General features: G+C 60.8%; 1 protein-coding gene across 1 annotated transcript; it reads right to left on the reverse strand.

The window, feature by feature from the left end:
- On the reverse strand, positions 1 to 27,888 carry SUSD3 (sushi domain containing 3). The gene is made up of 5 exons (XM_079790597.1): positions 27,758 to 27,888; positions 13,634 to 13,822; positions 12,423 to 12,570; positions 10,670 to 10,819; positions 1 to 4,979 (listed from the first exon to the last, which is right to left on the reverse strand). Exons 1-5 carry the CDS (start codon positions 27,843 to 27,845, stop codon positions 4,712 to 4,714), a joined length of 843 nt encoding a protein of 280 aa, XP_079646723.1. The 5' UTR covers positions 27,846 to 27,888; the 3' UTR covers positions 1 to 4,711.
- Between the last annotated feature and the right edge of the window lie 110 nt (positions 27,889 to 27,998).

Genomic DNA, 27,998 nt, shown 5'->3' on the forward strand with positions numbered 1-27,998 from the left:
CTTAGTCCACGTTCCTCCTTTATCCTCTGCTCACTAGTTATAGGTGTTGGGTCCGAGCCTCTCTGTCTGGGGCTGGACCCTCTAGGACGCCGGGTCTTAGATGGAGAAGCCATGAGAAGTTGAGGGTGTACAAGGATGAGTCTTACTGCAGAAGCCAGTGGCCACACAGCCATCAGACAAGGACCATTCATTACAGCCAAGTCCATACGGCAGGCAGCCGGGCCGCAGCTGGTGAAGACATCTTCCCTGCACAGTATTAGCAATCTCCGTCCCCACAGCTGCTACCTGAGCAGCCGCACGCAGCCCCCAGACTCACGCCTCACGCGGTCGCGGCCCCTGAGCTCTCCGGCTCAGCAGCTTCTCCGTCTCCCGCGCAGCACACTGGCTGGTCCACAGGGCAGCCACAGCTGAGCTCCCTGTGCGCTCTTAGCCTCCCGTCGGCAGTGCCAGCTCTCAGCTCCGTCTCTCCAGCTTAGTCTCCTTCACACTCCTCTTCCGACTAGCTGGTCAGTAGCCTGTATCGTGCTCCTTGGACAAAGAAGGCTTCGTGCCAATAGTTACACCAATCATATTTTGGCTACAGAAGGGCACGTCTTTGCAGCGTAAGGCTTGCGGCGACCTTGCGCCTGCATAAAAGCATCTTGGCCTTGAGCACTCCGATGAGACCCATGCTTAGCGCGGCCTTGAACAGGGCCCCACACCACGGTATATCCATGCAGGGAACTATTTTCAGCCTTTAAAGAGGCAGGAAATTCTGACACACGCAACAAGGGTCACCTGAGGGACGTTACGCCCAGTGACATCAGCAGCCAGAAGAGGACAAAGCCGGGGTGCTCCAGTCCCGCGAGCTCCCGGAGCGGTCGGGTTCACGGCAGACAGGAGATGGGGTGGGGGGGAGGGGTATTGCTTAATGGATAGTTTTGGTTTGAGAAGCTGAGCAAGTTCTGGAAACGGATGGTGGGGATGGTTGTACAATAGTGAGAATGTATTTAATGCCACTGAACTGTACACGAGAAATAACTAAGATGCTAAAATTTTATGTTATATATATTTTACCACAATGAAGAAAAGCAACCCTTTGATAGCTGTGTGGAAACTGAATCCGGGACAGGGACCGGATTGGAGGCAGGGAGGCCAGGAGGCGGCTCCTACCCTGGTCCAGGCAGAGGCTGAGGCCGGGGGCCAGAGTGGCGGCTGTGGGCGGGGAGATGGTTCCCAGACGGACTCTGAGGCTGAGCTAAAGGACTTGCTGCAGGGTTGGATGTGGGTCTGAGAGCAAGTGTGTCAGGGTGTTCTGCCGGGGGCGGGGGCGGGGGCGGGGGCATCCCTAGACCTTCTCTGGCAGGCTGAGCGCAGCGCCCTCTGACTGCTCGGCCCATGGGCACAGTCTGGGCTCAGGCCTGAGGAGCTGTAGCACCCGCTTCCTGATTCTTGGGACACACCCTTGCCCCTGCCCCACGCGGGAGGGATGCTCAAGGCACTGGCTTCCTGCTGAGCACCAGCTGAGCTCCAGATGCGTGGCGGTGTCTGGGGTGAGAGCCCAGTCCCAGCCTCTGCGCTGGGGAGTGGGGGGGGGGGGGGGGCGGGGAGGGGGTCCCCGCAGAACCGACAGGAACAGCAGAGATGAGACAACATGGCAGCTGTGGTGTAGCCACTGAGTCGGCACTGTCTGGCTCTCTCCCCGCAGCGGGTCAGGGGACACTAGGCACCAGCTGCGGAGGAGGCCCGAGGCTCGCCTTCGGAAGCCTGTGCCCCTGAGCCTGCTGCCTGGCCCTGAGGCGCTGTGACGCCCGGCCTGACCCTGCTCTGCTCGGCCTCTCCTCTCCGGATGAGGGCGCCCCAGCAGCGACGGCTGAGGGCTTCTCCCAGGCTCAGCCGGCACAGCCGCTGCACCCGTGGGGTCACCGGCACCCAGGCCTGAGGACGCCGCCCAGTGCCCAGGGGTGCTGCTCTCCCTGCTGCGCCCGCCCCGCCCGCTCCCGGCGGTTCCTCCTGCCGTGGCCAGGGCCGCCAGGGAGCCACCAGGGAGCCGTGTCCCTCCAGCGCAGACCCTGGTCTGCTGGGCCCGCCCCGCAGGGCTCCCTCCCCTCCCAGAGACCTGGAGGTGTGCCCGTGCAGACCTCCTTTCTTTCCTTTTGACTCGAATGGCCTCACCCAGCACCTGCCTCGCCTGCCTCCTCCCCCCTGCGGCCGCTCCCGCAGGCCTTAGCCCCGGACAAGGAGGTTCCCATCAGCATGGACTCATCCTGGGAACAACACCTGGGTCTGTTGACTCCAGAGACCCAGTTTCAGTCAAACCAGAGATCACAGCGAGGCCTCAGTTGTGTTTCAGCTCCAGGCTCAGAAAAGCAGCACCAGCGGCTCTGATCATGCCCCCGCCCCCAGCACCGACCCATTGGGAGAGGCCCGGCCCTGCCACCTGACTAATGATTTCCCTGGGAGCATCGGGAGCCAGGTCTTTGGCAGTAGCCCCGTCTCTAGGCTGGGCCATTTCCTAAAAATAAGCCCTTGCTGTCTGTGCCGAGAACTCCTGCGTGTGTCTTACTGGGGTCTGAAGCTCAGGCAGACAGCCCCTCAGTCCTGTAACAAGACGTGTGCTGGAGCGGATGCTGCCCCTGCCTCCACGGGGCAGAGCCCTGCCCGTCACACTGGACCTGCAGGAGCAGATGAGGTTGTCTGAGCTTTTGAGGCGGTAGGGAGACGGGGGTTGTCATGGACAGAATGTTTGTGTGCCCCCAAATGCACACAATCAAAGCCCTACCTTCCCACCTGGTTGCATTTGGAGATGGGCCTCTGAAGAAGTAATTAGGGGATGAGGTCTTAAGGGTGGGGCCCTGGTCCCATAGGGTTAGTGTCCTCATAAGAAGAGACACCAGAGCTCACTTCTGTCCTCCTCTCCGTCTCTCTGCACATGAACCAAGAAAAGGCCCATGAAGACCCAGGGAGAAGCCGTCCGCAGGCCAGCCAAGGGCCTCCCAGGGGCCAACTCGCCCGCACCGAGGCAGAGCGTCCAGCCTCCAGGGCCAGGCGATGAGGGGCTGTGGCTTTGTGGGCGCCCAGCTGCCCAAGGGGCTGTCTCACAGCCTGACTCCACGGAGCCTAGTGTTGTCAGCAGCACAGTCCCCATTTCTCAGCTGAGAAGGGGGTGCAGGGGAGCCCTGTGGCCAGCAAGGGCAGTGCTGCAGGCAGGGGGGCAGCGGGTGCACAGCCCCACGGTGAGGTGGGGGTCAAGAAACAGAAGAGAAAGGGTTTCTCTCTTCCCAGGACAAGCTGTGATTTGGGGCCAGCTGCCCGTCCCCTCACGTTCATGGCTGGTGAGGCTGCTGTGCTCGGGAATGCTTGTAGGAAGACAGCTCTCCCTCTGCTCCTGGTGGGGGCACCTCCCAACCCAGCTGAGACCCCCCAGACCACAGGGCCCACGCACCACACTGCTGAGGCCGCCTGCCCCAGGCCTCCTGGCAATGGCTGCATCCAGGCGGCACCCTGCCAGGGGGGCACCACCGCCTCCCCCGCCTCTGCCCCTGCAGCCCTTGTGGGCCTCTGGAGGCCTCTCAGCTCCTGGGAGCTTGAGGGGAATGGGGCCTCCCTCTTTTGCCACTTCACCCCACTCCTCCTGTCCTCTGACCAGCTGCCCAGGGTCAGGCAGGCACCCAGGGACAAAGCACCAGCCTCCTTGAGCCCTCACCAGCCCCCACGGCAGGCAACTGGCAGCCTTTCTAGCGGTGCCGACCTTGGCTGCTGCTGAGCTGTGAGGAGCTGCGACCCCGTTCCCGTCGCCCTCTACAGGGCCAAGAACGGGGGCTGTCCACCTCTGTCTGCCCACAGGACGTGTCGCACGTGGCTGAGGGGCCTTGCTGGCCACTCCGGGACAAGCCGGAGAGCGGAGCCTGCGGGGACCCCAGGACAGACCCTGTGCTGCTCTGGTTGAGGGGGGTCATCTGTGATGGGGCTCCCTCCAACCATCCCCTTTGGGCGCAGGGCTGGGGGCAAGAGACGTGACATCTCTGTATCTGATCGCTTTGACAAGGATGGGTCAGGGACTGTGATGGTTCTGTCGGGCCTGAGGGAGCTCCTGCCCGGTGCTCCCTCCCCCAAAGTGGGGTCTGCCTCTGTGCTGACCAGCAGACCAAGCAGGACTCCTGGGCCTTGGCAGGCTCTCCCCGGGAAAGCCCACTGCCCCGTGAGGAGCCCGGCACTGGAGGTGCCGCCGCCCCAGGAACTGCCGACACCCAGCAGCACCCCGAGCCAGCGCCTTCCTCCGCTGACGGGCCCCCACGCGGGGGGCGCAGAGGGCTCCCCAGGAGAGGCCCTGAGACCCGCCCTGCTGAGCGCGCTGCCCGAGCCCGGGGGGGGGGGGGGGGGATGAAGGCTGCGTGTAGGCACGTCCCTGGAGTGTTTGCAGGGACGGAACTGAGCAGCGGGCTCCCTTGGTGAGTTCAGTGTGAGAACCGTTTACTTCGCACCCTCACCGCAGCCTGACAGGCCCTGGAAGGAGCGCTCCCTGCGGGGCAGCTTCGCGCTGGGACTGCCCGACGTGGCTGTCCTCCCTCCTGGCTGTGCGGAGCAGGTGTCCTCTGTCCAGCCTCTGAGGTCCCTGCTGGGGCTGCAGCTGCTCTGCCCGCCTCAGGGCGATTCCCAGGAGCCCCACTGGCCGCACAGGGCACTCCCAGCTCAGCACCAGGCCTGGGGCTCCCGAAACCAGACGCTTCCTTTACTGGCCCGCCTCGAGCTGGACACACGTCGCAACACAGGTGGCCAGCTGATGGGTCGGCCGGGTCGCCCCGGCGTGGAGGGCGGCTCGGGCCCGGGCCGTCTGGGCATTGCAGCGGTGGGCCCGGGGGCAGGCGGGGTCTGCCTGGGGTTCACTGTGCACTGCCACCGGGGCCCAGGGCGAGCAGGCGGCACTGCCGGGGGCCCAGGGGTCCTTGTCCACGCAGCAGGCCACAGCAGCCAGCGCTCTGGTGCGCTCACCGAGGTCTCTGCAGAGAGAGGAGGAGTGAGCTGCAGAGCGAGCCAGGACTCCATGGGCCCAACACTGCCCCCTGCTGGGCCCCCAGGTCCCCAGCCATGGCCTTCAGTGGGCCTGGAGCCGACCATCACCCAAGGCTGGGGAGCCCCACTTCTCCTCCTGGAGAGGCCCTGCCGTTAGTGCCCGGCCTTGAGCCTCAGGCCCCTCGGCTGTGTGAGGGAGTGACCCAAGGAGACACCCAGGCCTCAGGGACCTTGCCTCCCGAGCTTTTCCCAGGTGTGGGGGGGGGTCCCAAGGCCGTGTCAGGAAGGGACCTGCTCAGTGTGTGAGACCACAGGGCCAGGCTGCCTCCCCAGGCCGGGGCGGGAGGCCAGGCCACCTGCCTTCTCCAGCTTCTGTTCCCTTGTGGCCCCTACTCCCCAACCCACAAACCAACCAGTCCCCAGGCTGATCAGGCCTGAGCTCCGGGCCTGAGATGTCACCTGGCTCCTCTTTCTCCCCCGACACTGGCCTCTGCTCCACCTCCAGCCTCTGTAGGCTGCTCCCTCCCGCAGGGGCTGTCTCCCTCCTTCCCCAAAATCCAGGCTCTCCCCGTCTGCTCACTTCATGTACCACCTCCTCCGAGAAGCCTTCCTGGCTCTCTGTTCCCACCCACAGCTAATCCTCAGAAAAGCTCTTGGAAGTAGTAGGAATTACAAAATTATCTGTTGGCTTCGTGGATACGTGAATGAATCAATTAATGAATTAGTGGAGAGGAAAGACAGCTTGGGGGCAAATCTGTGGACTTTGGAGCCAGAAAGCCTGAATTAAAACAGCTTCATGCTTAGTAGCTGTGCGTGATTCTGGACAAGTTCCTTGAAATGGAATCAGAGCAGGGCTTACCCCTGCGGTTAGAACCGGGAGATCTGAGGGAGCTGAGAACAGTGCCGGCCGTGCCTCGCCCTGGGGCATCTTTATGAAGTAAAAGCAGGTCACGGGCAAACCTTGCCTTGCTGATGACAAGCACCGCCAATTAGTGCGAGAACCGAGAAGGGCACCTGGGCCTTGGCTAGGATGGCCCAGACCCTGGGCTGCAGTCAGGGTCCCTGCCGGAGACCCAAAGGCCGGGGCTGGGGGCCTTGCCTCCTCCATCAGGCTGTGCAGTCCTGGCAGGCGCTGCCTTCCTTGGTCCCCACGAGCTGGGCTCAGAGCGGGCCCTGGGGGACATGGGAGAGCTCGGGGAGGGCTCTGACCCCAGTGCTCCCCCAGCCTTGCCTCCTACTTCCTGCCTGAGCTGCCCTGACTAGAGCTGACTCTGAGTGGCCCCCACATCGCTCTCGGGGGAGGCGGTCACGCAGTCCCCTGCATGGCTCTGAGCCAGAATCAGAGGAGAGAGAACAAGGCCAGGTCTGAGGACGGGCATCCATGGGCAGGCCCCGACCCCGCAGCGCCCACCCAGGGAGACCCATGCAGCCCGCAGCAGCGCCGGCCGCCCAGGATGCGTGCCGCCTGGGGCCGGGGAGGAAACAACCGGCCGCTCCGCTGGGCTTTCCCAGCTGAGCCTGGACAACCTGTCAGGGTGAACCCCGAGGGGCCGCACGGGCGGGGCCTGAGAGGAATCTGACTCACGGAAAGGAAAGGCATGAGCAGGACCACCCCAACTGAACCAGCACGGAAAGGAAGGACCTGTGCCAGCTCTGGGGTAAGGCTCACTTCCACCTGGGCACAGCGCTCCCCGCACGCGCGCACAGCGCTCCCCGCACGCACGGGAAAACACCAGCAGGCCCGTCAGCAAAGCAAAAGAAGACCACATGGGGATGCAGCCACCAAGCAAGGGCCAGAGGAAACCCCTTCCTGCAGTCAATGAAGAAACGCGACGGCATATGGAGGGGCTCCCGCAAGGCAGCCCTGCCAGTCCGCGGGGGGAAAATGTCTCCACCTACCTGTGCTGGGTCCCTGAAGAATCCTATCTAATAAGGAGGGAATATGCTAATTGACCATCATGCCCTCACAAAGATGGCGGCACCCACAGCTAACAAAGAGGGAATATGCTAATTGACCATCATGTCCTCACAAGATGGCAGCACCCACAGCCAACAAAGAGGGAATATGCTAATTGGCTGTCACACCCTCACAAGATGGCGGTGCCCACAGCCACAAGATGGAGGCGCCCAGTCCCCTCAGCTCCGCCTCATCCAGCCTCAGTCCCTCAGTCCCCTCAGCCCCGCCGGGGGGCAGCAGGCACCCTGGGCTTCATCCAACTGGAGTCCCCCACTCTCCTCAGCCCCGCCGGGGGGTAGCAGGCGCCCCGGGCTTCATCCAGCTGGAGTCCCCCAGTCCCCTCAGCCCCTCAGGGGGAGGCAGTTGGGAGCTTTCAGGCTGGCAGGGGAAGGCAGTTGGGGACGATCATGCCAGCAGGGGAGCAGTTAGGTATCAATCAGGCAGGCAGGCAGAGTGGTTAGGGGCAATCAGGCAGGCAGGCAGGTGAGTGGTTAGGAGCCAGTAGTCCCAGATTGTGAGAGGGATGTCCGACTGCCAGTTTAGGACATCCCCGGAGGGGTCCCAGATTGGAGAGGGTGCAGACTGGGCTGAGGGACACACCCCCCCCTGCATGAATTTCGTGCACTGGGCTTCTAGTTTGGTAATAAAAATATTGAGACTCTTTGGCCTAAACAGTCTATTTCTAGGATCACCCCAAAATGTCATCTCACAAAAGAGAAACAGCTCTAAGCACCATTTACCCAAACCTGAACGGTCAGGGGGTCTCGCGAACACTGACCATTGGAGCCAAGCTCGGGGCCCACCGGTCGCGCAACCACAGCGGCAAAGGCAGCCGGGTGGCATGGCCACCAGCAGGCAGGCCCAGGTCTGGGACCCGAGGGTGGGAGAGGGGATCAACCCCGCCGTGGGGCAGGCCCGGTGTCCCCGCAACCCTGGGCAGCCGGCCGGCCCACCCCGCGCCTGCGTTCTCATCTGTGCGGTGGGACAAGAGCAGCACCAAGAGTGGCACCGACGGCGCCGCACGCCCTCAGCCTCGCCCACTCCAGGCGCCTCAGCGGCGGGCGAGCACTGCCAGGACCTCCCTGCGCAGGGAGGCGGCCCAGGGAGGCGGCCGTGGTGGGAGCGGTCCTAGGGGAGCAGCCTCGGGCGCCCGGGGTTCTGCGGACGGCCGCCTGCTCTGTGAGGCGGGCCTGGTCCTGGCTGCCTCCACCCAGCGCGGGAGGGGCGCCACCTGGGCCCCGGAGAGCACCCGATGGGAGAAGGGAGCCTGCGGGGGGCGCAGGCACAGTAGGGGGCGGGGCTCCCAGGGAAGGGGCGGAGCCCACGGCCTTGCGTGATGGGGACAGTGGCTGCTGAGGACAGTGACTGCTGAGGACAGTGACTGCTGAGGACGGTGACTGCTGAGGACGGTGGCTGCTGAGGACGGTGACTGCTGAGGACGGTGACTGCTGAGGACGGTGACTGCTGAGGACAGTGACTGCTGAGGACGGTGACTGGCTGCTGAGGACGGTGACTGCTGAGGACGGTGACTGCTGAGGACGGTGACTGCTGAGGACGGTGACTGCTGAGGACGGTGGCTGCTGAGGACGGTGACTGCTGAGGACGGTGACTGCTGAGGACGGTGGCTGCTGAGGACGGTGACTGCTGAGGGCGGTGGCTGCTGAGGACGGTGACTGCTGAGGACGGTGGCTGCTGAGGACGGTGACTGCTGAGGACGGTGACTGCTGAGGAGGGTGACTGCTGAGGACGGTGACTGCTGAGGACGGTGGCTGCTGAGGACGGTGACTGCTGAGGAGGGTGACTGCTGAGGAGGGTGACTGCTGAGGACGGTGACTGCTGAGGGCGGTGACTGCTGAGGACGGTGACTGCTGAGGACGGTGACTGCTGAGGACGGTGGCTGCTGAGGACGGTGACTGGCTGCTGAGGACGGTGACTGCTGAGGACGGTGACTGCTGAGGACGGTGACTGCTGAGGACAGTGACTGCTGAGGACGGTGACTGGCTGCTGAGGACGGTGACTGCTGAGGACGGTGACTGCTGAGGACGGTGACTGCTGAGGACGGTGACTGCTGAGGACGGTGACTGCTGAGGACGGTGACTGCTGAGGACGGTGGCTGCTGAGGACGGTGACTGCTGAGGGCGGTGGCTGCTGAGGACGGTGACTGCTGAGGACGGTGGCTGCTGAGGACGGTGACTGCTGAGGACGGTGACTGCTGAGGACGGTGACTGCTGAGGAGGGTGACTGCTGAGGACGGTGACTGCTGAGGACGGTGGCTGCTGAGGACGGTGACTGCTGAGGAGGGTGACTGCTGAGGAGGGTGACTGCTGAGGACGGTGACTGCTGAGGGCGGTGACTGCTGAGGACGGTGACTGCTGAGGACGGTGACTGCTGAGGACGGTGGCTGCTGAGGACGGTGACTGGCTGCTGAGGACGGTGACTGCTGAGGACGGTGACTGCTGAGGACGGTGACTGCTGAGGACAGTGACTGCTGAGGACGGTGACTGGCTGCTGAGGACGGTGACTGCTGAGGACGGTGACTGCTGAGGACGGTGACTGCTGAGGACGGTGGCTGCTGAGGACGGTGACTGCTGAGGGCGGTGGCTGCTGAGGACGGTGACTGCTGAGGACGGTGGCTGCTGAGGACGGTGACTGCTGAGGACGGTGACTGCTGAGGACGGTGACTGCTGAGGACGGTGACTGCTGAGGACAGCAGCCGGGACAGGAGACCCACACATTGCCTCCGCCTCTGCATTTGTGACATTTCCCCAAAATAAAGCTTTAGAGAGAATAGCCTCGAGTTCATGGTGACACAACAGACAAAATGAAAAGGGAAAACCAGAACCCGTCCTTATTCCTCGTAGGGAAAAGGACAGAACAACAGAACTAAAACCACCCTTTGGTAAGGCCGAGGGAGGAGCCGAGGGAGGAGCCGAGGGAGGAGCCGAGGGAGGAGCCGAGGCCAGGGGAGCGGTCCCGGCCAGCAAGGACCCCTTGCAGAGCCCCTTTCTCATTGCCTCGGCCCACGGAGCCCCGTCTGCATGTGCGTGGCGGTGCCCGACCCGTCCCAGCACCCCAGGCACCTGCGCAGGAAACGCAGTGCAGCCCGAGGGCCAGCGCCCCACAGTCCGGAGCTCGGGCTCTGCAGGGACCGCTGGCCACCAAGACGGAAAGCCGCGACCCGGCTGCCGGCGCCACGTGGGTCCCGAGAGGGCGCGCAGAGCGGGTGGCCACGTTCAGCCAGGCCAGACGCCCGGAGTCAGAGAGAGAACCCTGACCCCTGTGTGTGTGTGCGCGCGTGTGTGCACGCACGCGTGTACGTGTGTGTGTGTGTGTGTGTGTGTGTCTGTGTGTGCGTGTGCGTGTGTGCGTGCGCACTGAAAGGGAGACAGAGGGAGAGGGGGGAGGACAGAGCGAGCCCGCAGGACACCGCGCAGCCTGCGGGGCTGGGCGGACTGGACGCTCAGGCTCAGGAGCTTCCCTTCTCGGTAAGTGTGGGCTCTCCACATAAAGCCATGGGGGTGGGCGGCCCCGCAGCAGGGTGCTGGCTCGGCACAGGCGCCAGCAGGACCACAGCCTGTCTCCGTGCCAGGATGTGAGGCCCAGGGGAGCGGCACAGCGTGAGGGGCAGCCAGCACCCGCGGGGCCTGGTTCTCCAGCCCTGTCCTGACCAACCCTGGCCCCCGCCCTTATCCCTGCCCCACTGCCCAGGCCGGTGCCCACGTGGTGAAGCTGTGGTGGTCACGCTCCTGGCCAGGCTGGCCTCGGGGCCCCGCACTGCCGCTGCTGTTCTTCACGCCCGGGAGGCCCAGGTAGGCGGCCTGCAGCGTCTCCAAGTCTTCGCCTCGCAGCTGGAGCCACAGCTGGGCCGCTCTGTGGGGAGGAGATGCGAGGCAGTCAGTGCACGAGGCCCGGGCCGCCACCCTGAGCCTCTACAAGCTGGGCTGGGCGCACCGGAGGCCTGTGGCCCCCTCAGCTCTGCGTGGGGCGGGGGTGAGGACGTGGCACGGTCCATCAGAACATGCCAGACCACTCTGCCTGCCAGGCAGGCGAGGGACGTTCTAGAGACAAGTCGTCACGGACTGCGGCACAGTGCAGTGAACGGAACTAGCGCCCTGAATTCTCCTCACAAAGATGGTTAAATGGCAACTTTTATGTTACAAACATTTTACCACCATGTTGAAAACTACAGTCAAACCTCAGTTCTCATACATCTCCCACCTCAAACAATTCAGTTCTCAGCCCAGCTGTTCACAGAAAAATATCTCAGTTGTCGCCCTAGCTGGTTTGGCTCAGTGGATGGAGCGTCAGCCTGTGGATTGAAGGGTCCTGGGTTCAATTCCGGTCAAGGCATATATCTGGGTTTCGTGCTCGATCCCCAGCTGGGGGCATGCAGGAGGCAGCCGATTGATGATTCTCTCTCATCATGGATGTTTCTATCTCTCTCCCTCTCCCTTCCTCTCTGAAATCAATTAAAAATATATTTTAAAAAATCTCTGTTGTTGATTGACAACCCTTTCATGCTGTACCTGTATGACCAGTCACGTGACTCTCAAGTGACAAACAAAGAAAATACTCCAGTAGAGTCAGTTTACTGCTAACCCTCGCATTGTTAACATCTCAGGAAACGGTGCTGTGAATATCTCCATGTTTTTCTGCTTTTGTTGCTACTGATTATTATTAAATATGTACAGTAAGTCACCACAGGTCCTGAGGTTAGTGATAGCAACAAAGTGAAAAGGAAAGTTGCAAGAAAAACATTAGAGCTTAAAAAAGAAATAATTGCAAAGTAGGATAGAAGTGTTTGCATGTCTGATCTGGCTACTGAGTATGTCATGGAGAAATCAATCATTAGCACAATTTTAAAACATAAAGCGGCCGTCAAAAAAGCTGATGTACAAAGGGTGTGAAAGAAGCAATGATCACAGACAAGTGAGGAGGGCTGAGACGAATCGTTGGGGGTCTGGAGCAGATTAATTCACTGGACACTATTCTAATGGGGAAAACGGTTCCGTTTACAAACACATCGCTTCCTGAACAGCCTTCCGAGAGCTGAGGCTCCCCTGGACTCCCCAAAAGGACGAACTACAGGGGAGCAGCAGCGGCGGTGAGCGGAGTCCGCCTGGAGCTGCAGACACCACAGCCTCCCCTCAGCCCACACCCCACGCGGAGCACACATGGCTCGTGCCGCGCGCCGCAGCCCACACGCCCGCCAGGGCCACGGCGCTCATGACCACGATGCCACGCCCCAGCCGCAGTGCAGACCCTGACCGACCGTGTCTGCAGCCGTCAGGGCTGTGAGGGCAGCTGTGGTAGGGTGACCCCGCTCCTCATGCCCCTGGGCACCCTTAGGAGGCCCAGGTGGCCGTGGGTGCTGGCACCCCTGGCGCAGTGCCGGGCCGGCTCCTGGCTCCGGGGAGTGGTCAGGGCTCAAGGCCACCGTCTCCCTCCCTCGAGGATGCTGGGGCCACCATGCCTGTCGAAGCGCCGCTGCTCGGTCCTCTTCACGCACTTCAAGAGGCAGCAGGTGAGGAAGGCCATGGACATGAGCAGGATGACGGCGCAGCTGACGATGGAGGCGATCACAGCCACCCTGAAGCCGAAGGTCTCGTGGGGCGTCACAGCTGTGAGAGAGACAAGACCAGCTCCTGGCATGGCCCGCTGAGGCCCAGCAGTGGTGCCCACCCTGCCCTCAGGAGCCCATGCCATAGGGAGGCAGGGCAGCTGCTGCTAAGGGGAAGGTCTGTGCCAACCCTTGTAGGAGTGAGGCTATCAGGGAAGACTGCTCGCAAGAAGGGGTGGGTGGAGCAGGGCTTTGGAGCGTGTGTAAGAGTTCGTGGGGGCACACAGAGAAGTTCTGACGGGTGCCAGGAGGCCCTTCTGGTTCTCACCCACTGCAGCCTGGGCTCAAGGCCAAACCCAACAGAGCCACAACACGGAAGGGTCCCCTCTGTGGGCACCATATGAGCCTAGGACTGCCCAATCTGAGGGCTATGGCAAGAGAAATCTCCCACAGCCCCTGTTGGCTGACTCCCGTTATCTTGGGTTTTGTAACTCTAGGAATCTAATCCTAACAGATACCCCCCTTCTCAAAATTCACCCAACACAGGAGCATTTTAAAGGCTCTGAGAAGTCCTGCAGCCTTTAAGTTAACTTGGCCTTTTCCAAACTGTCTTGACTACTGAGCCCTTTATATCACACAATACACGTGGCCTCCCTTTGAACACGGCTGTGCGGGGCATCACCCTGCACTACAAATACAAATAGAAAGCCTCCCCCCGGCAGGCTCCAGGGCCAGATGCAGACTGGCCCTCCGTGTTCAGTTCTAGAATTCTTGGCACATGGAGCCTTCTATTAGGGCTTGCCACGCGCATGCTTAGAGCCTGAATCAATGAACAAATGCAGAACAGTAAGCGCTCGCTCAGACAGCAAGGTGACCTCGGGGAGGTGGCGGCCACGTCAGTGGCAGGCCTAGGGCCTGGAGCAGCTCCTGGGTCTTGAATCCACACTACGGACGTGAAGCCACCAGGGTCACCAGCACCAGGAGCAGGAGCCCACACAGAGGCCCAGCCGGGACGTGGCATCCACGGCACCATCTCTGCGGACACCACGCTGTCCACATGACAGCACCAGGCCCCTCCCAGGGTGCCAGCGGGTCCGGGGGCAGCGGAGGGAAGTGGGTCTCACCTCTGCACACAGGGGTCCCTGAAGACCACTCAGCGACGCTCCCCTTCCAGGTGCAGGTGAGGAGGCCAGACCCCACCATCTGGTGTCCTGAGGGGCAGTGGAACACGACGACAGTCCCCACAGAGGCCCCATCGCCGCGAAGCACTTGGAGGGTACCCCTCTGGGGCGGCTGCACTTGGGTGCACGTGCCTAGGGAGAGAGGTGACAGCATGAGCCCCGTTCCCGAGGCAGGGCTCTGCAGGAGCCTCGCTGGGATGGGCATGGCTGCCCGACGGCCGTGGGAAGCCCTGGGTCATCCACCCCCGGACAGGAGTGGCAGGCAGAGCAGGGGCTGGGAACCGACACAGAGCTGACCCCACCTGAGGCAAACTGTCCGTGCTCTGAGCCAGTGCTGGGGAAGACGCATGCTGGGATATTGCTCAGCAATAGAAACAATAAAATCTTGCCACTTGCAACAACACAGATGGATCTAGAGAGGACTATGCTAAGTGATATGGCAGATAGAGAAAGATAAATACCATGTGATTTCACTTATATGTGGAATTTAAAAAATAAAACAAATTGCCCTAGCCGGTGTGGCTCAGTGGATAGAGAGCGTCGGCCTGCAGACTGAAGGGTCCCAGGTTCGATTCTGGTCAGGGGCATGTACCTTGGTTGCGGGCACATCCCCAGTGGGGGGTGTGCAGGAGGCAGCTGATCGATGTTTCTCTCTCGTCGATGTTTCTAACTCTCTATCCCTCTCCCTTCCTCTCTGTAAAAAATCAATAAAATATACTTTAAAAAAATTAAAAATAAAACAAATTAATAAACAAAAACCAGAAACAGACCTGTACATACAGGCTGGTGGTGTCCTGTGGGACGGGAATGGGGGATGGGTAAGACTTTTTTTTTTTAAAGGAGACAATCCAATGTTAAAAAAAAAAAATTCTGAGCAGGGAGGTTCTTTAAAAAGAGAGATGTAATACACACCTGCGAATAAAAAAAGGTAGATTTTATAGTTACAGGGAAAAATTAAAAAAACGCATGTGCAAAGCTTGGCACACAGAAAAAAGAAAAAGAAAAAACACGCATCAGAAGACAATGAAAGCAATGATACAAGGATCATCCACGTATTACAGGCCGAGGTTCCCAGGGTCTGGGCGTTCCTCCCTGAATGCTATTCTTGCTACACGTTAAAATGTAGCACAGTATTTTGCAGACCAGCTGTAAACAGGAGGACCTTGACAGGAACCCAACCAGATAAGTGTAGCCAACTGCAAAGAAATGAAAGTGTAATTAGCCAAACAGTATATGTTAGCAATGTTGACTAAGCCTTTCTTCCTGCAGACAGCTTTGGGGGTGGATCCGGCTCCTCCGCTCTGAGGAGGACAGCTGGCCCGCACCTTGGAGTCTCAGCACAAGCACAGCTCCAAAGGCAGGCTGGGCGGGGAGGAGGGGGCAGCATGAAGAGCAAAGAGAGTGCTGGATTGTTACTCCCTAATAATTGAAAAACAAACATAAACTCGGATTTAAAAATTAGGGAAAGCCCTAGCCGATTTGGCTCAGTGGACAGAGCGTCAGCCTGCGGACTGAAGGGTCCCAGGTTCGATTCCGGTCAAGGGCATGTACCTTGGTTGCGGGCACATCCCCAGTAGGGAGTGTGCAGGAGGCAGCTGATCGATGTTTCTCTCTCATTGATGTTTCTAACTCTCTATCCCTCTCCCTTTCTCTCTGTAAAAAATCAATAAAATATGTGTGTGTTTTTTAATTAAAAAAAAATAAAAATTAGGAAAAGGTATTTGGAGAATACAGGACAAAGGTTCAACACCCTGATTCATAAAGAGATCTCACACACTGCCGCCCTGCACCTCGGCCGACACACCCAGCCCCGCTCTAGTGCTCCCTCCCAGCTTGCCCTGTGGCCGCCCCCACATTCACAAACCCTCTATTCTCTACTGGCTTTGGCCCCAAATCTTAGAATTTAATTGGACTCTTTCTCAATCCACGACCAACCTATCAGCAAACTTGCTTTCCCGATGTAGTGCACGCCGGCCATCTGGACTGGGCGGAGGGCCCCAAAGTCAGGTCCACCTGCGGCAGCCGGGGCGGCTCCACTGTGAAACAGGCCCCCTTCCGCACAGGTGGGGACCACACACGCGGCCAGCTCACACGCAGGCCCGGGGCTCGGAGGCCGTGCTGCCCACGCCCCTCGCGGGTGACAAGGAGGCCGGGCGTGGCCGGGCTTGGCCAGCTGCCTGCGCCCACCCTGCCTCTGCCCCACGAGGAACCGGGCTCAGTGTGAGCTGGGGGCTGACTTCTGGATCCCCACAAACAGCACTAGGAACCTGATGGGTGTTTGATGGGTTGCAGCCTATGAGGAAGGTGGCCATCTCCACCTTAAGACGGGGAAACTGAGCCACGGCAAGGCTGGATGATAGGCTAGGCACCAGCGGAAGGTGGGGGAGCACGCCTCCCCTGCGGTGCTCACACGTCAGCAGCCCGGCCGCAGCGCACACACGGCCCGCATACCTCGCCTCACGAGGCCCCGGGGAGCAGCACTCTCCCCGCTTTAACGGGAAGGCCAAGCGCAGCGGGGGCTGGCACGCCCGCTGCCCGAGACAGAGGGAGCGGCGCCAGGCGGGCAGCATCCACAGTTCCCACGACAGAGCGAGGGCAGCCTGGGGGCGTGCAGCCTACCAGAGTGCGGCACTTGCGACATAAACCCACGTCCTTCGTAAGACGTGACAACAGTCACAACAGCCCGCCGGCGCTCCGCGGGGGGCTCACCCTGTGCACCACAAGGCTGCGGGTTCGTCCCCGTCGGGGCACGTGCCTAGGCCGCAGGCTCGGCCCTCAGGCAGGATGCTCGCAGGAGGCAACTGATTGGTGTTCCTCTCTCACATCGATGTTTCTCCCTCTCTCCCCATCCCTCTCTCTAAAACAATAAGCACATCTTCAGGTGAGGATAAAAAATAATCACAGCAACAGAAAAGGTTAAGTTAGAAAAAAAAAAAAAAAAAGACAAAGAGCCCCAAACAGGGGTGTAGGATAGTTAAGAAAATTAAATGAATAGCATCCAAATCAGAAAGAAAGAAGCAAAACTTCTCTATTAGATAACATAGTCTTGTGTCCAGAAAAATCCCCAGGAATCTGCTAAAAATCTATGGGAACTAATAAATGAGCCCAGCAAGGTGGCAGGATACAAGATCAATATATGAAACCCAAGGCATTTCAGTGCAGTGGCCAGGAACACACTAAAAATGAAATTAAGAAAACAAGTCAATTTACAAGAGCATCAAGAAAAGTATCTACACTAATAAAAGAGAAACATGCAAATTGACCATCACTCTGCTACACCCACCAGCCAAATAGGAGGAAATATGCAAATTAGAAGGACAAAGATGGCAGCCGCCCAGCTGCTCCAGGCGCAGAGTGGCTGGGCGGGGCAGGACGCCTGCTATGAGAGGGAGGGCGGAGGGCAAAGGGATCCACAGGAGCGGCACCGGCCGCAGCAAAGACAAAGACGGCAGACTCCAGCCGGAGCCAAGGCCTGGGTCCCAGGTGCTGGAGGAAAACCAGTGCTGGAAGCCAAGGGAAAGAAGGCCTATTGCACGAATCTTCATTCAACGGGCATCTAGTATTACTTATATTTGTAGAAATAAATTTAAGAAAAGCAGCACAAAACGTAAACCCTGAAAACTACAAAACATTGTTAAGGAAATTAAAGGCCTAAATAAATGGGAACTGCCACGTGCTCGGGGTCGGAAGCCTTCGCTGTGAAGAGGGCAGAGGCTGGCTCTGCTGAGTCCACGCCCGGAGCAGGGCCCCAAGGCTGACTCTGCAGAAACTGACAAGCTGCTCCTAAAATTCACAAGGAAACGCAAAGCCTCAGAATAGCCAAACAAAACCAGACGGGAAAAGAAGAACAGAGTTGGAAGACTCACACTTCCCTATTTCAGAACTTACCACAGAGCTATGGGGCCGGAAACAGAGGTCCTGCATAGAGACAGACACATGGCGGGTGGGACAGACCCTCGGCCTCTGACAGGGGTGCCAAGACGATGCGATGGGCAGGGTCGGTCTCCAACAATCGTGCTGGGACGATACCCACATGCAAAAGAATAAAGTTGGGCCTGTCCTCACATCCTATACAGAAATTAACTGAAAATGAATCAAAGACATACATATAAAAGCCAAAACTTTAAAACTCTTAGACGAAAGCATAGGGATAAGTCTTCTTGACCTTGGATTAGGCAATGGTTTCTTAGCTATGATAACAATAGCAAAACAACAAAAGAAAAAATAAACTGGACTTCAGCAAAGTTAAAAATATTTGTACTTCAAAGGACATGACCAAGAAAATGAAAAGGTTTACAGAGTGGCACAAAATATTTGCAAATCATGCATCTGATAAAGGACTTGTCTCTGGAATGTATAAATCATTACAACCGCATTATAAAAACACAAATCACCCAATTTTAAAATGGCCAAAGCTCTGAATAGACAGTTCTCTAAAGGTTTACTGATGACCGCCAATACCCACATAAAAAGAAGCTCAGCATTGTTACTTCAGAGGCATGCACACCGAAACCCCAGGGAGCCCCGTCATCGGCTGCACACAGAAGACAGGTGTACCAGGGACATGCGGAGCCCAGGGCAGGAGCGCTGCAGGGGCGGGGCTGCGGAGGGCGGGGCTGTAGAGGGCGGGGCTGCAGGGGGCGGGGCTGTAGGGGCGTGGCTGCAGAGGGCGTGGCTGCAGAGGGCGGGGCTGCAGAGGGCGGGGCTGCAGAGGGCGGGGCTGTAGGGGTGGGGCTGCAGAGGGCGGGGCTGTAGAGGGCGGGGCTGCAGGGGGCGGGGCTGTAGGGGCGTGGCTGCAGAGGGCGTGGCTGCAGAGGGCAGGGCTGTAGGGGTGGGGCTGCAGAGGGCGGGGCTGCAGGGACGGGGCTGCAGAGGGCGGGGCTGCAGAGGGTGGGGCTGCAGAGGGCGGGGCTGTAGAGGGTGGGGCGGGGCTGCAGGGGGCGGGGCTGCAGGGGGCGGGGCTGCAGAGGGTGGGGCAGGGCTGCAGGGGGCGGGGCTTGGGGCTGCAGAGGGCGGGGCTGCAGAGGGCGGGGCGGGGCTGCTCGGATGACTTCTCCAGCAGTTACCCGCAGCATCACCACAGGTCACAGTGACGCCCTCCCAGGAACATAAGCAGAGGAAACACGTGCACACACACACCTGTGCACAAGGCTCCCGGCAGCCAAGAGGAGAAAGAACCCAAATGTCCACCAACTGAAGTATGACCGTCAGACAATGGAATTTCATTTGACAATAAACGGAATGAAGCACTGACATGCTACAATGTGGAGGAACCTTCAAAACATGACGATCAGCGCATGAAGCCAGTCACAGAATTGTACGATCCGTTTCTGTGAAATGTCCAGAAAAGGCAAACCCACAGACAGGAAGCAGATTGGCAGTTGCTGGGGGTGGTGGGGCTGACTGTGCTAAGAGATATGGGTCTTCTTTCTTTCTGGGGTGATGACAATGTCTCAAAATTGTGAATATTCTAAAAGCCATTGAGTTGTACACATTAAATGTACAATTTAAATGGGTGAATCATATGGTATGTAATTTATACCTCCATAAAGTTATTACAAAAACTCAGGGGAAATATAGATGTCAAAGAAATGCAAATTTGAAACCTAAAATACAGATTTTAGCCTCTTAGCTTGGTCAAGATTAAAAAGACAAACAGCTCACCAGATTGCTGCTGGCTTAGGGGGAGGGGTACCCCTGGGGTGGAGGGCGGGGGGCCCCTCTAGACATGTCCAGGACCCTCCCACGGACCCTCGCCGTGGCCCCGCGCTGAGGGGCAATGGCCATGGCGGAGCCCCGTGTCTGGGCTCTGAGCTGACCGGTGTCTCCACAAGGGCCAAAGCGGGGCGGGCGACCTCACGCAGGACGCCCTCCTCCTTTCCCGGGTCTGTGGGCTTGGACATGCGTTTTCCCTCGGGCAGGAGCGGGCATGGGCTCGGGGCAGGGGAGGGGGGCAGGGCGGCCACAGGCGGCCCCGTGGCCCTTCCCCAGGATCGCCGGGCAGCAACACTTCCCAGCCCTCCATTTAGAGCTGCGACTTCTCTACTTTTCCGTAACCAAGTACCTATTCCCCCTTCGGTGTACATTTAAAATTTTATTTAAGTATAGTTGGTACACCCTCATATTGGTTCTATTAGTTCCAGATGGATGATGTGGTGATTTAGCATTTTGATACCTTACAATTGATCACCCCACTAATTCTAGTAATCACGTCACTGTGCCAACTTATCACAGTATGATTGACTATAGTCCCCTCCCCCTTCCTTCCACCCCTTCCTCTGTTTCTGTTTGGTTTTTAGATTCCACATATAAGCTTTCACATGGTATTTGTCTTTCTGACTTATTTCATTTAGCATAATACCCTCTAGATCCATCCATGTTGTTGCCAATGGCGAGATTTCAACCTTTTTTATTGCTATAAAATATTCCATTGTGTATATGTTCCACCTCTTCTTTATCCATTCATCTATCGATGACAACCTAGGTTGCTTCTATAACTTGGCCATCATAAATAACGCTGCAGTGAGCAGAGACGTGCAGATAGCTTTTTGAATTAGTGTTTTCATTTTCCTTAGGTAAATATCTAGAAGAATCGCTGGGTTGTATGGTATATCCATTTTTAGTTTTTGAGGAATATCCTGTTTTCCATAGTGGCTTCACCAATTTACCATCACACCAACAATACACAACGGGTTCCCTTTTCTCCACATCCTCGCCAACACTTGTTTATTGATTTATTGATGGTAGCCATTCTGGCAGGTGTGAGGTGATCTCTCATTGTGGTTTTAATTTGCATCTCTGATGATCAGCGATGTTGACTTCTCATATGTCTATTGCCATCTGAATGTCCTCTTTAGAGAGATGTCTATTCAGGTCCTTTGCCCGTTTGTCAGATTGTTTATTGTTACTGAGTTTACGAGTTTCTTAAATATTTTGGATATGATCCCCTTATCAAATGTATCATTTGCAAATATATTTTCCCATTCAATGGGTTGCCTTTTTGTTTGGTTGAAGGTTTTTGGCTGCAAGCACCTTCTTTCTTTCTTCCCAGTCCCATGTGGGCCTCCAGGGGCCGGCCCGGGGCAGAGATGGTCAGCAGGTGAGAGCCCTGGGGTGAGTGTGGCTGTCAGCCAGGGCCCGCACCAGCGCTCGGTGAGTAACAGGAGGAAGGGATGAATCCGCGTTCATCCTTTAAAGATACTGCACAACTAGCACTTGATCAAAAAAGTAAGAAGCCTTGAGGGAGGAACAAAGAGATGGCAAGAGATGTGGTGAACAGGCCTGGAGACACGTTCAAGGCAGGATGGAGCTGGGGGTGGGGTGGTTACAAAAATGTTGGCGAAAGCCCTGTCACTGACCACCTGGTGTGCCACACTCACCTGGTCCCAGGTGGTGGCTGTCCTGCCCCTCCCCCCACATCCCCCTTGGCCCAGCCCAGACTCCTCCAACCTCTGCTGAGCCAGTGCCAGCTGACTGCCCGCCCTGGACCCCCTAGTGTAGTCCATGGCACGGGCCCTCCCTCCCCTTCGCCAATGGCATCAGAGGCAGGAGCCCAGGCCTGCCTGCTGGGTGGCCTGTGACGCCCCTGTGGGTGCTGCAGTGAGCAGCTGGGATGGGAGCCGACCCAGCCCAGCGAGGACACCACTGTCGTCTTAGAAAGGGGCCTGGAGCGGGCAGGCATGGGGAGAGGGCTGGCGCCACGGGGATGGCCTGCGGCGGTTCCCACCCACAGAGTCCCTCAGCTGAGCCCCTTCAGGAGCTGGGGTGGGCCTCTCAGAGGTGTTGGGGGGAGGGCACTTCAGGGTGGCCCCCTCCCCTTCTCTGCGCTTCCACCAGAGGCGGCAGCCCTGCTCCTAGGGCTGTGGTCGGCAAACCGCGGCTCGCGAGCCACATGCGGCTCTTTGGCCCCTTGAGTGTGGCTCTTCCACAAAATACCACGGCCTGGGCGAGTCTAATTTGAAGAAGTGGCGTTAGAAGAAGTTTAAGTTTAAAAAATTTGGCTCTCAAAAGTAATTTCAATCGTTGTACTGTTGATATTTGGCTCTGTTGACTAATGAGTTTGCCGACCACCTAGGAGAAGTGTGTTGTTTGAACCAGTCTTCCCAGAAAAAGGAAAGGACCCTGTGAGGAGGGGGAGGGAGGGGAGCCCTCAACCAGGGCCACCCATGGGGGTCACCTCCTGGAACCTTCCCTCCTGGGAGGCCAGGCGAACCGTGTGGCGGTGGGTCTGCCCAGAAAGCCCCCCCCCCCCCCAGTCCCTCTCCACCCAGAGTCTGACCTGGTTCCACCACCTCCTGGCCGGAAGTCCGGGACCCAGCCCTCACCTTGCTCAGACTCGATTTTCCCATCTGCAAAATGGGGTGACCTGCCCCCTCAGGGTCATGGGACGAGTGGGACCACCCCATGGAGAACTTAGAGCAGAGTCAGGAGCACAGGAATGCTCCCCAGGAGGGCGCTTAAGGCCACACCACAACCCCCCAGTCCATGGCACCCAGACCTCCCTCCACCTGCTCCCTGCACCCCGGCCCCATGGGGTCTCCTGCACCCCCTCCCTGGGCCTGGAAGCTCAGCAAGCACTCCTCTGGGCTGAGCCCATTTTCCAAAGAAGAGATTCAGACCACAGGCCTGCCTGAGGCCTTGGCTGTGCCCTGGAAGCACCCACCACACCCTCCGCAGGACTCACAGCCACACCAGGCCCGGCGAGGAGGGGGCCTAGTGCCAGGGGCCTCCGGGGCTTCCTGGAGACCTGGGGACACCCTCACTGCCCCCCCCCCCCCCCCCCCGCCTGCAGTCCTGGAGTCCCCTTGCTGGCTCCCCAGCCCAAGATCCCAGCCCATCACCTGCTGAACCCCCGACCCCCTCACGGCACCGCCTCCTCAGCCTGGGGATCCCCGGACCCCTAGACACCCTCACTGACCCCCAACAGCTCCTCCCACACTTGGTACCTAAGAAGCAAATCCCATCTCCCCCCTTCCCGGCTGAAGACCCCCACAGACCCGGCTGTCCCAGGACACCCCTCGTTCCCCGCCCCAGCCTCACCCGCTGGCGCCAGGCCACCCACCTGCACCCCAGGCAGCAGGATGCAAGGTGCTGCGTCCCCAGCGCCCCCCCCCCCCACCCCGGGCTGGAGCAGCGCACCCTCAGCCTCGCCGTATTTGTCCTGGGCCCTTTGTGACCCCGTTTTTTACTATGTGAAAATAAAACTCAAGTGAGGAGACACAAGACAAAGGGAATGAATTTGATACAAACAAGAGACACCAAAAGCAACCCTATGGGTTCACTGAACAGTGAGGAGAGCAGACTTGCCCATCAGGGCCCCCGCTGCCAGGACCCCGCCTCCCTCCCAGCCCTCCCGCTCCCCGCTCCTGCTCCCAGCCCGGCCTCCCCGCCAGCCCGTCAGTCTTTCACCTGGAACCCTGGGCCAGAGGCTGCTGCTCCCGTCCTCCCGCCTGGAGCGCACAGTCCCAGACCGTGACCTCACCAGCTGGGGCCAGGCCAACACGTTGCCTTCCCCACTGGCCACGGCGGGAGAGCGGCCTGGCCAGGCCCCAGACCTGGTGCCTCGCCTTGTGCTGTGACACAGGAGAGCCACTTCCTCCCGGAGTCTGTCTCCCACGCGGAGAGGACAGCCCTCAGGAGGAGCTTCTGACCTGGGAGTGTGAGCCGTGCACACACAGGTGCTCACTCTACAGAGAGCGGGCGCCAGGCCCCTGCAGGGGTCACCACAGCAGGAGGCCCACAGCCCCAACCGTGCCCTAGAGACTCCCCCCCCACCCCACCCCACCCCATCTGGCTCCTCTCCCGTGCGGGGTGGGCATGGGGCTGCACAGAGGCCAGAGCCCAGACCTGGGCCTCACAAGAACAGAACTAGACCAATTCTCCAGGGAGAGCGCCCCCCACCTCCGGGGAGAGCGCCCCACCTCCGGGGAGAGCGCCGAGGCTCCGGCAGCTGCCTTCATGGGGCCGGCGGCCCAGGCAGCCTCGGGCACCTGTGCCTTCTCTGGCCCCCCATGCTCCCTGGGCCGAGTCTGAGAACAGGGCCAGGCCGGCTGCGTGGAGGGGCTGCCGGGGAGAAGGCAAGGGGAGCCCAGAGCGCCCCTCACCTCCCGCATCCTGCGGCTGCCTCCTTTCCGGCCCTCCCCCGACGGGCCCTCCAGGGGCAGGGTGAGGGGACCCTCCCTGCTGCCGGAACCCTGTGTTCCTCCTCCCAGAGGGCCCACTCCTGGACAGCGTGCCCCTCAGGAGTGCTGGAGCCGCGGGAGCAGGCCTGGGCCTGCGGGCAGTGGGAGGGTGGTCTCTACAAGGGCTGGGCACCCAGTCAGCCAGTCAACAAACATTTAAAGCCCTGCTCCGAGCCAGGCTCTCCGCCCCACCACCCCTCACCAGCCTCACAGGGGGGTGAGGGAAGGACACAGACCCCAGGACACCGAATCCACCTGGTTGCACTTCCAGGAAGAGCGGAGTAATGCGCCGCTTACAGATGCAGGGAAAACACGCCGCCCATTGCTGTTTTAGCCGTGCCCAGCTATCTCCAAAACACCCTCCCTTCACAGCCCCACAGAGAGAAGGGTGCCCATTGCACAGCCAAGACCGGGTGCATAGGGCAGGGCGGGGTGCGGCTGGAAGGACAGTGTTACCCCAGAGCAGAACAGCCTGGGGCAGGGGGATAGTGGCCACCACTTAGCACACCCGGAAACTGAGACACAGAGGCTGAGCACCCCACGTTAAAGGGGGGCTTCCGACCTCCAATTTCAGGGGAGGGTCATGGGTTGGGACCCCAGGGCTTCCGTGGGCAGGAGGCTGCGCTGCAGCGGGCCAGAAGCAGGGCTGGGGCTGGGCTGGCGGCCAGAGGGCAGGGACGGACACGTGCCTCTCCCTCAGGAGCGTCCTCTGCAAACAGCCTTCTGTACCAAACCTTCGAAGGCCCCTCTCCCTGTCCTGGCTGACCTTGGGCAAGTCCCCGCAGCTCTGTCCACACCCTCCTCCCCGCATTAGCATGCACACCGTGTTCCTCCCACACCGGGCACAGCACCGGGCCAGGACTGGGCATCCAGCTGCCCTGGGATGTCAAACAAACAAAACAAACCCACCCACCAGGCCAGGGCAGGTCTTAGTTCCTATTGGTGACTTAACTCCCTGGGCCTCAGTTTCCCCATCTGCTGGCAGGTGTCATTGTTTAAGTGGGACCACCTTCACCAGGCTGCCCTGGGCCAATCCTGCCCGCCCAGGTGCCGACACCCCTCAGTGCCCACTGAAGTGAGCCTCTGGGCATGGAGGGCGGTGTCCGGGCTTGTTCTCGCTAAGGGTCGGATTTGGGGTGCGTACCCGGGTTAAAGTCAGCATTGGAGCCTCAGACGGTTCCTACCCCAGAACCAGGGCACGAAGGTGAACCCTCTTCAGGTCACTCTCCAGACCAAACACCAAGTGAAACGGCCGCCCTCGCTCCTCAGGGCACCCCGAGCCTCAAGCCCGGCGCGTCCGCGGGACCCGGCCGTCGCTCCCTCCCAGGCGCGGGTCCCACAGTGAAGTGGGGCTGGGAGCTGGACAGGAACCAGGGCACCTGCCCGCAAGGCGAGGCCAGTTCCCACTTCCTCGCGTCCGCTGACTTCCCCAGCACCGAGGCGGGCGCCCCCCGGATTTCAAGCAGCCCGCCGCCAGCCTTCGGTCCCAGGGCCGCCCGCGGGATGGAGAGGGTTGGGGAGGTGCGCCCGCGGCTAGTCTCCCCCTCTGTGCCTCCCCACCCATCCTGGCCCCCCGCTGTGCATCCGCTGTGCGCCCCCCTAGGCAGAGCGCCCCATAGGCAGAGCGCCCCCCTAGGCAGAGCTCCCCCTTAGGCAGAGCGCCCCCCTAGGCAGTGCTCCCCCCTAGGCAGAGCGCCCCCCCTAGGCAGAGCTCCCCCTAGGCAGAGCTCCCCCCTAGGCAGTGCACCCCCCTAGGCAGAGCGCCCCCCTTAGGCAGAGCGCCCCCCTAGGCAGTGCTCCCCCCTAGGCAGAGCGCCCCCCTTAGGCAGAGCGCCCCCCTAGGCAGTGCTCCCCCCTAGGCAGAGCGCCCCCCTTAGGCAGAGCGCCCCCCTAGGCAGTGCTCCCCCCTAGGCAGTGCACCCCCCCTAGACAGAGTGCCCCCCTTAGGCAGAGCGCCCCCTAGGCAGTGCTCCCCCCTAGGCAGTGCACCCCCCCTAGACAGAGCGCCCCCCTTAGGCAGAGCGCCCCCTAGGCAGTGCTCCCCCCTAGGCAGTGCACCCCCCCTAGGCAGAGCGCCCCCTAGGCAGTGCTCCCCCCTAGGCAGTGCTCCCCCCCTAGGCAGAGCGCCCCCTAGACAGAGCACCCCCCTAGGCAGAGCTCCCCCTAGGCAGTGCACCCCCTAGGCAGTGCACCCCCCCTAGACAGAGCGCCCCCCTTAGGCAGAGCGCCCCCTAGGCAGTGCACCCCCTAGGCAGTGCACCCCCCCTAGACAGAGCGCCCCCTAGGCAGTGCTCCCCCCTAGGCAGAGCGCCCCCCTTAGGCAGAGCGCCCCCCTAGGCAGTGCTCCCCCCTAGGCAGAGCGCCCCCCTTAGGCAGAGCGCCCCCCTAGGCAGTGCTCCCCCCTAGGCAGTGCACCCCCCCTAGACAGAGCGCCCCCCTTAGGCAGAGCGCCCCCTAGGCAGTGCTCCCCCCTAGGCAGTGCACCCCCCCTAGACAGAGCGCCCCCCTTAGGCAGAGCGCCCCCTAGGCAGTGCTCCCCCCTAGGCAGTGCACCCCCCCTAGGCAGAGCGCCCCCTAGGCAGTGCTCCCCCCTAGGCAGTGCTCCCCCCCTAGGCAGAGCGCCCCCTAGACAGAGCACCCCCCTAGGCAGAGCTCCCCCTAGGCAGTGCACCCCCTAGGCAGTGCACCCCCCCTAGACAGAGCGCCCCCCTTAGGCAGAGCGCCCCCTAGGCAGTGCACCCCCTAGGCAGTGCACCCCCCCTAGACAGAGCGCCCCCTAGGCAGTGCTCCCCCCTAGGCAGAGCTCCCCCCTAGACAGAGCGCCCCCTAGGCAGTGCTCCCCCCTAGGCAGTGCACCCCCCCTAGGCAGAGCGCCCCCTAGGCAGTGCTCCCCCCTAGGCAGTGCTCCCCCCCTAGGCAGAGCGCCCCCTAGACAGAGCACCCCCCTAGGCAGAGCTCCCCCTAGGCAGTGCACCCCCTAGGCAGTGCACCCCCCCTAGACAGAGCGCCCCCCTTAGGCAGAGCGCCCCCTAGGCAGTGCACCCCCTAGGCAGTGCACCCCCCCTAGACAGAGCGCCCCCTAGGCAGTGCTCCCCCCTAGGCAGAGCGCCCCCCTTAGGCAGAGCGCCCCCCTAGGCAGTGCTCCCCCCTAGGCAGAGCGCCCCCCTTAGGCAGAGCGCCCCCCTAGGCAGTGCTCCCCCCTAGGCAGTGCACCCCCCCTAGACAGAGCGCCCCCCTTAGGCAGAGCGCCCCCTAGGCAGTGCTCCCCCCTAGGCAGTGCACCCCCCCTAGACAGAGCGCCCCCCTTAGGCAGAGCGCCCCCTAGGCAGTGCTCCCCCCTAGGCAGTGCACCCCCCCTAGGCAGAGCGCCCCCTAGGCAGTGCTCCCCCCTAGGCAGTGCTCCCCCCCTAGGCAGAGCGCCCCCTAGACAGAGCACCCCCCTAGGCAGAGCTCCCCCTAGGCAGTGCACCCCCTAGGCAGTGCACCCCCCCTAGACAGAGCGCCCCCCTTAGGCAGAGCGCCCCCTAGGCAGTGCACCCCCTAGGCAGTGCACCCCCCCTAGACAGAGCGCCCCCTAGGCAGTGCTCCCCCCTAGGCAGAGCTCCCCCCTAGACAGAGCGCCCCCTAGGCAGTGCTCCCCCCTAGGCAGAGCTCCCCCCTAGACAGAGCACCCCCCTAGGCAGAGCTCCCCCCTAGGCAGTGCACCCCCCTAGGCAGAGCGCCCCCCTTAGGCAGAGCGCCCCCTAGGCAGTGCACCCCCCCTAGACAGAGCGCCCCCTAGGCAGTGCTCCCCCCTAGACAGAGCACCCCCCTAGGCAGAGCGTCCCCTAGGCAGTGCTGGGGAAGGGGCGCAGAGGCCGGATCGCGCCCGCGGTGCTGGCCTCACCTGTCCTGTTCCCGGGGGCGGTCGTGGCGTCCCCCGAACGGCCCCCAGGCCTCGCCCTGCCACGGAGGGTCTCCGACGCCGGCGGCATCCCTGCGCGCTCCCGGCCGTCCGGCCGCCGACTGCCCGGCCTCGGCCTCGGGACGGGGCGGCGCACCCGGCCGCGCCCTCCGGAGTCCCGCCTCCTCCCCGTGGCCCGGGGCGGGGCCAGCCCCAAGGGAGCCCGGGAGCAGGAAGTCTCCTC

This window comes from Cnephaeus nilssonii, assembly GCF_951640355.1.
Source record: "Cnephaeus nilssonii genome assembly, chromosome: 14".
Lineage (NCBI taxonomy): Eukaryota > Metazoa > Chordata > Mammalia > Chiroptera > Vespertilionidae > Cnephaeus > Cnephaeus nilssonii.

Coding starts and splice junctions, on each gene's coding strand:
- SUSD3 (XM_079790597.1), bottom strand. CDS start 27,845: ATGCCGCCGGCGTCGGAGACCCTCCGTGGCAGGGCGAGGCCTGGGGGC. Junction 10,820..12,422: donor GAGCAGCGGCGCTTCGACAG/GCATGGTGGCCC, acceptor TCCTCCCCACAG/AGCGGCCCAGCTGTGGCTCC. Junction 4,980..10,669: donor GACCACCACAGCTTCACCAC/GTGGGCACCGGC, acceptor CTCTCTCTGCAG/AGACCTCGGTGAGCGCACCA.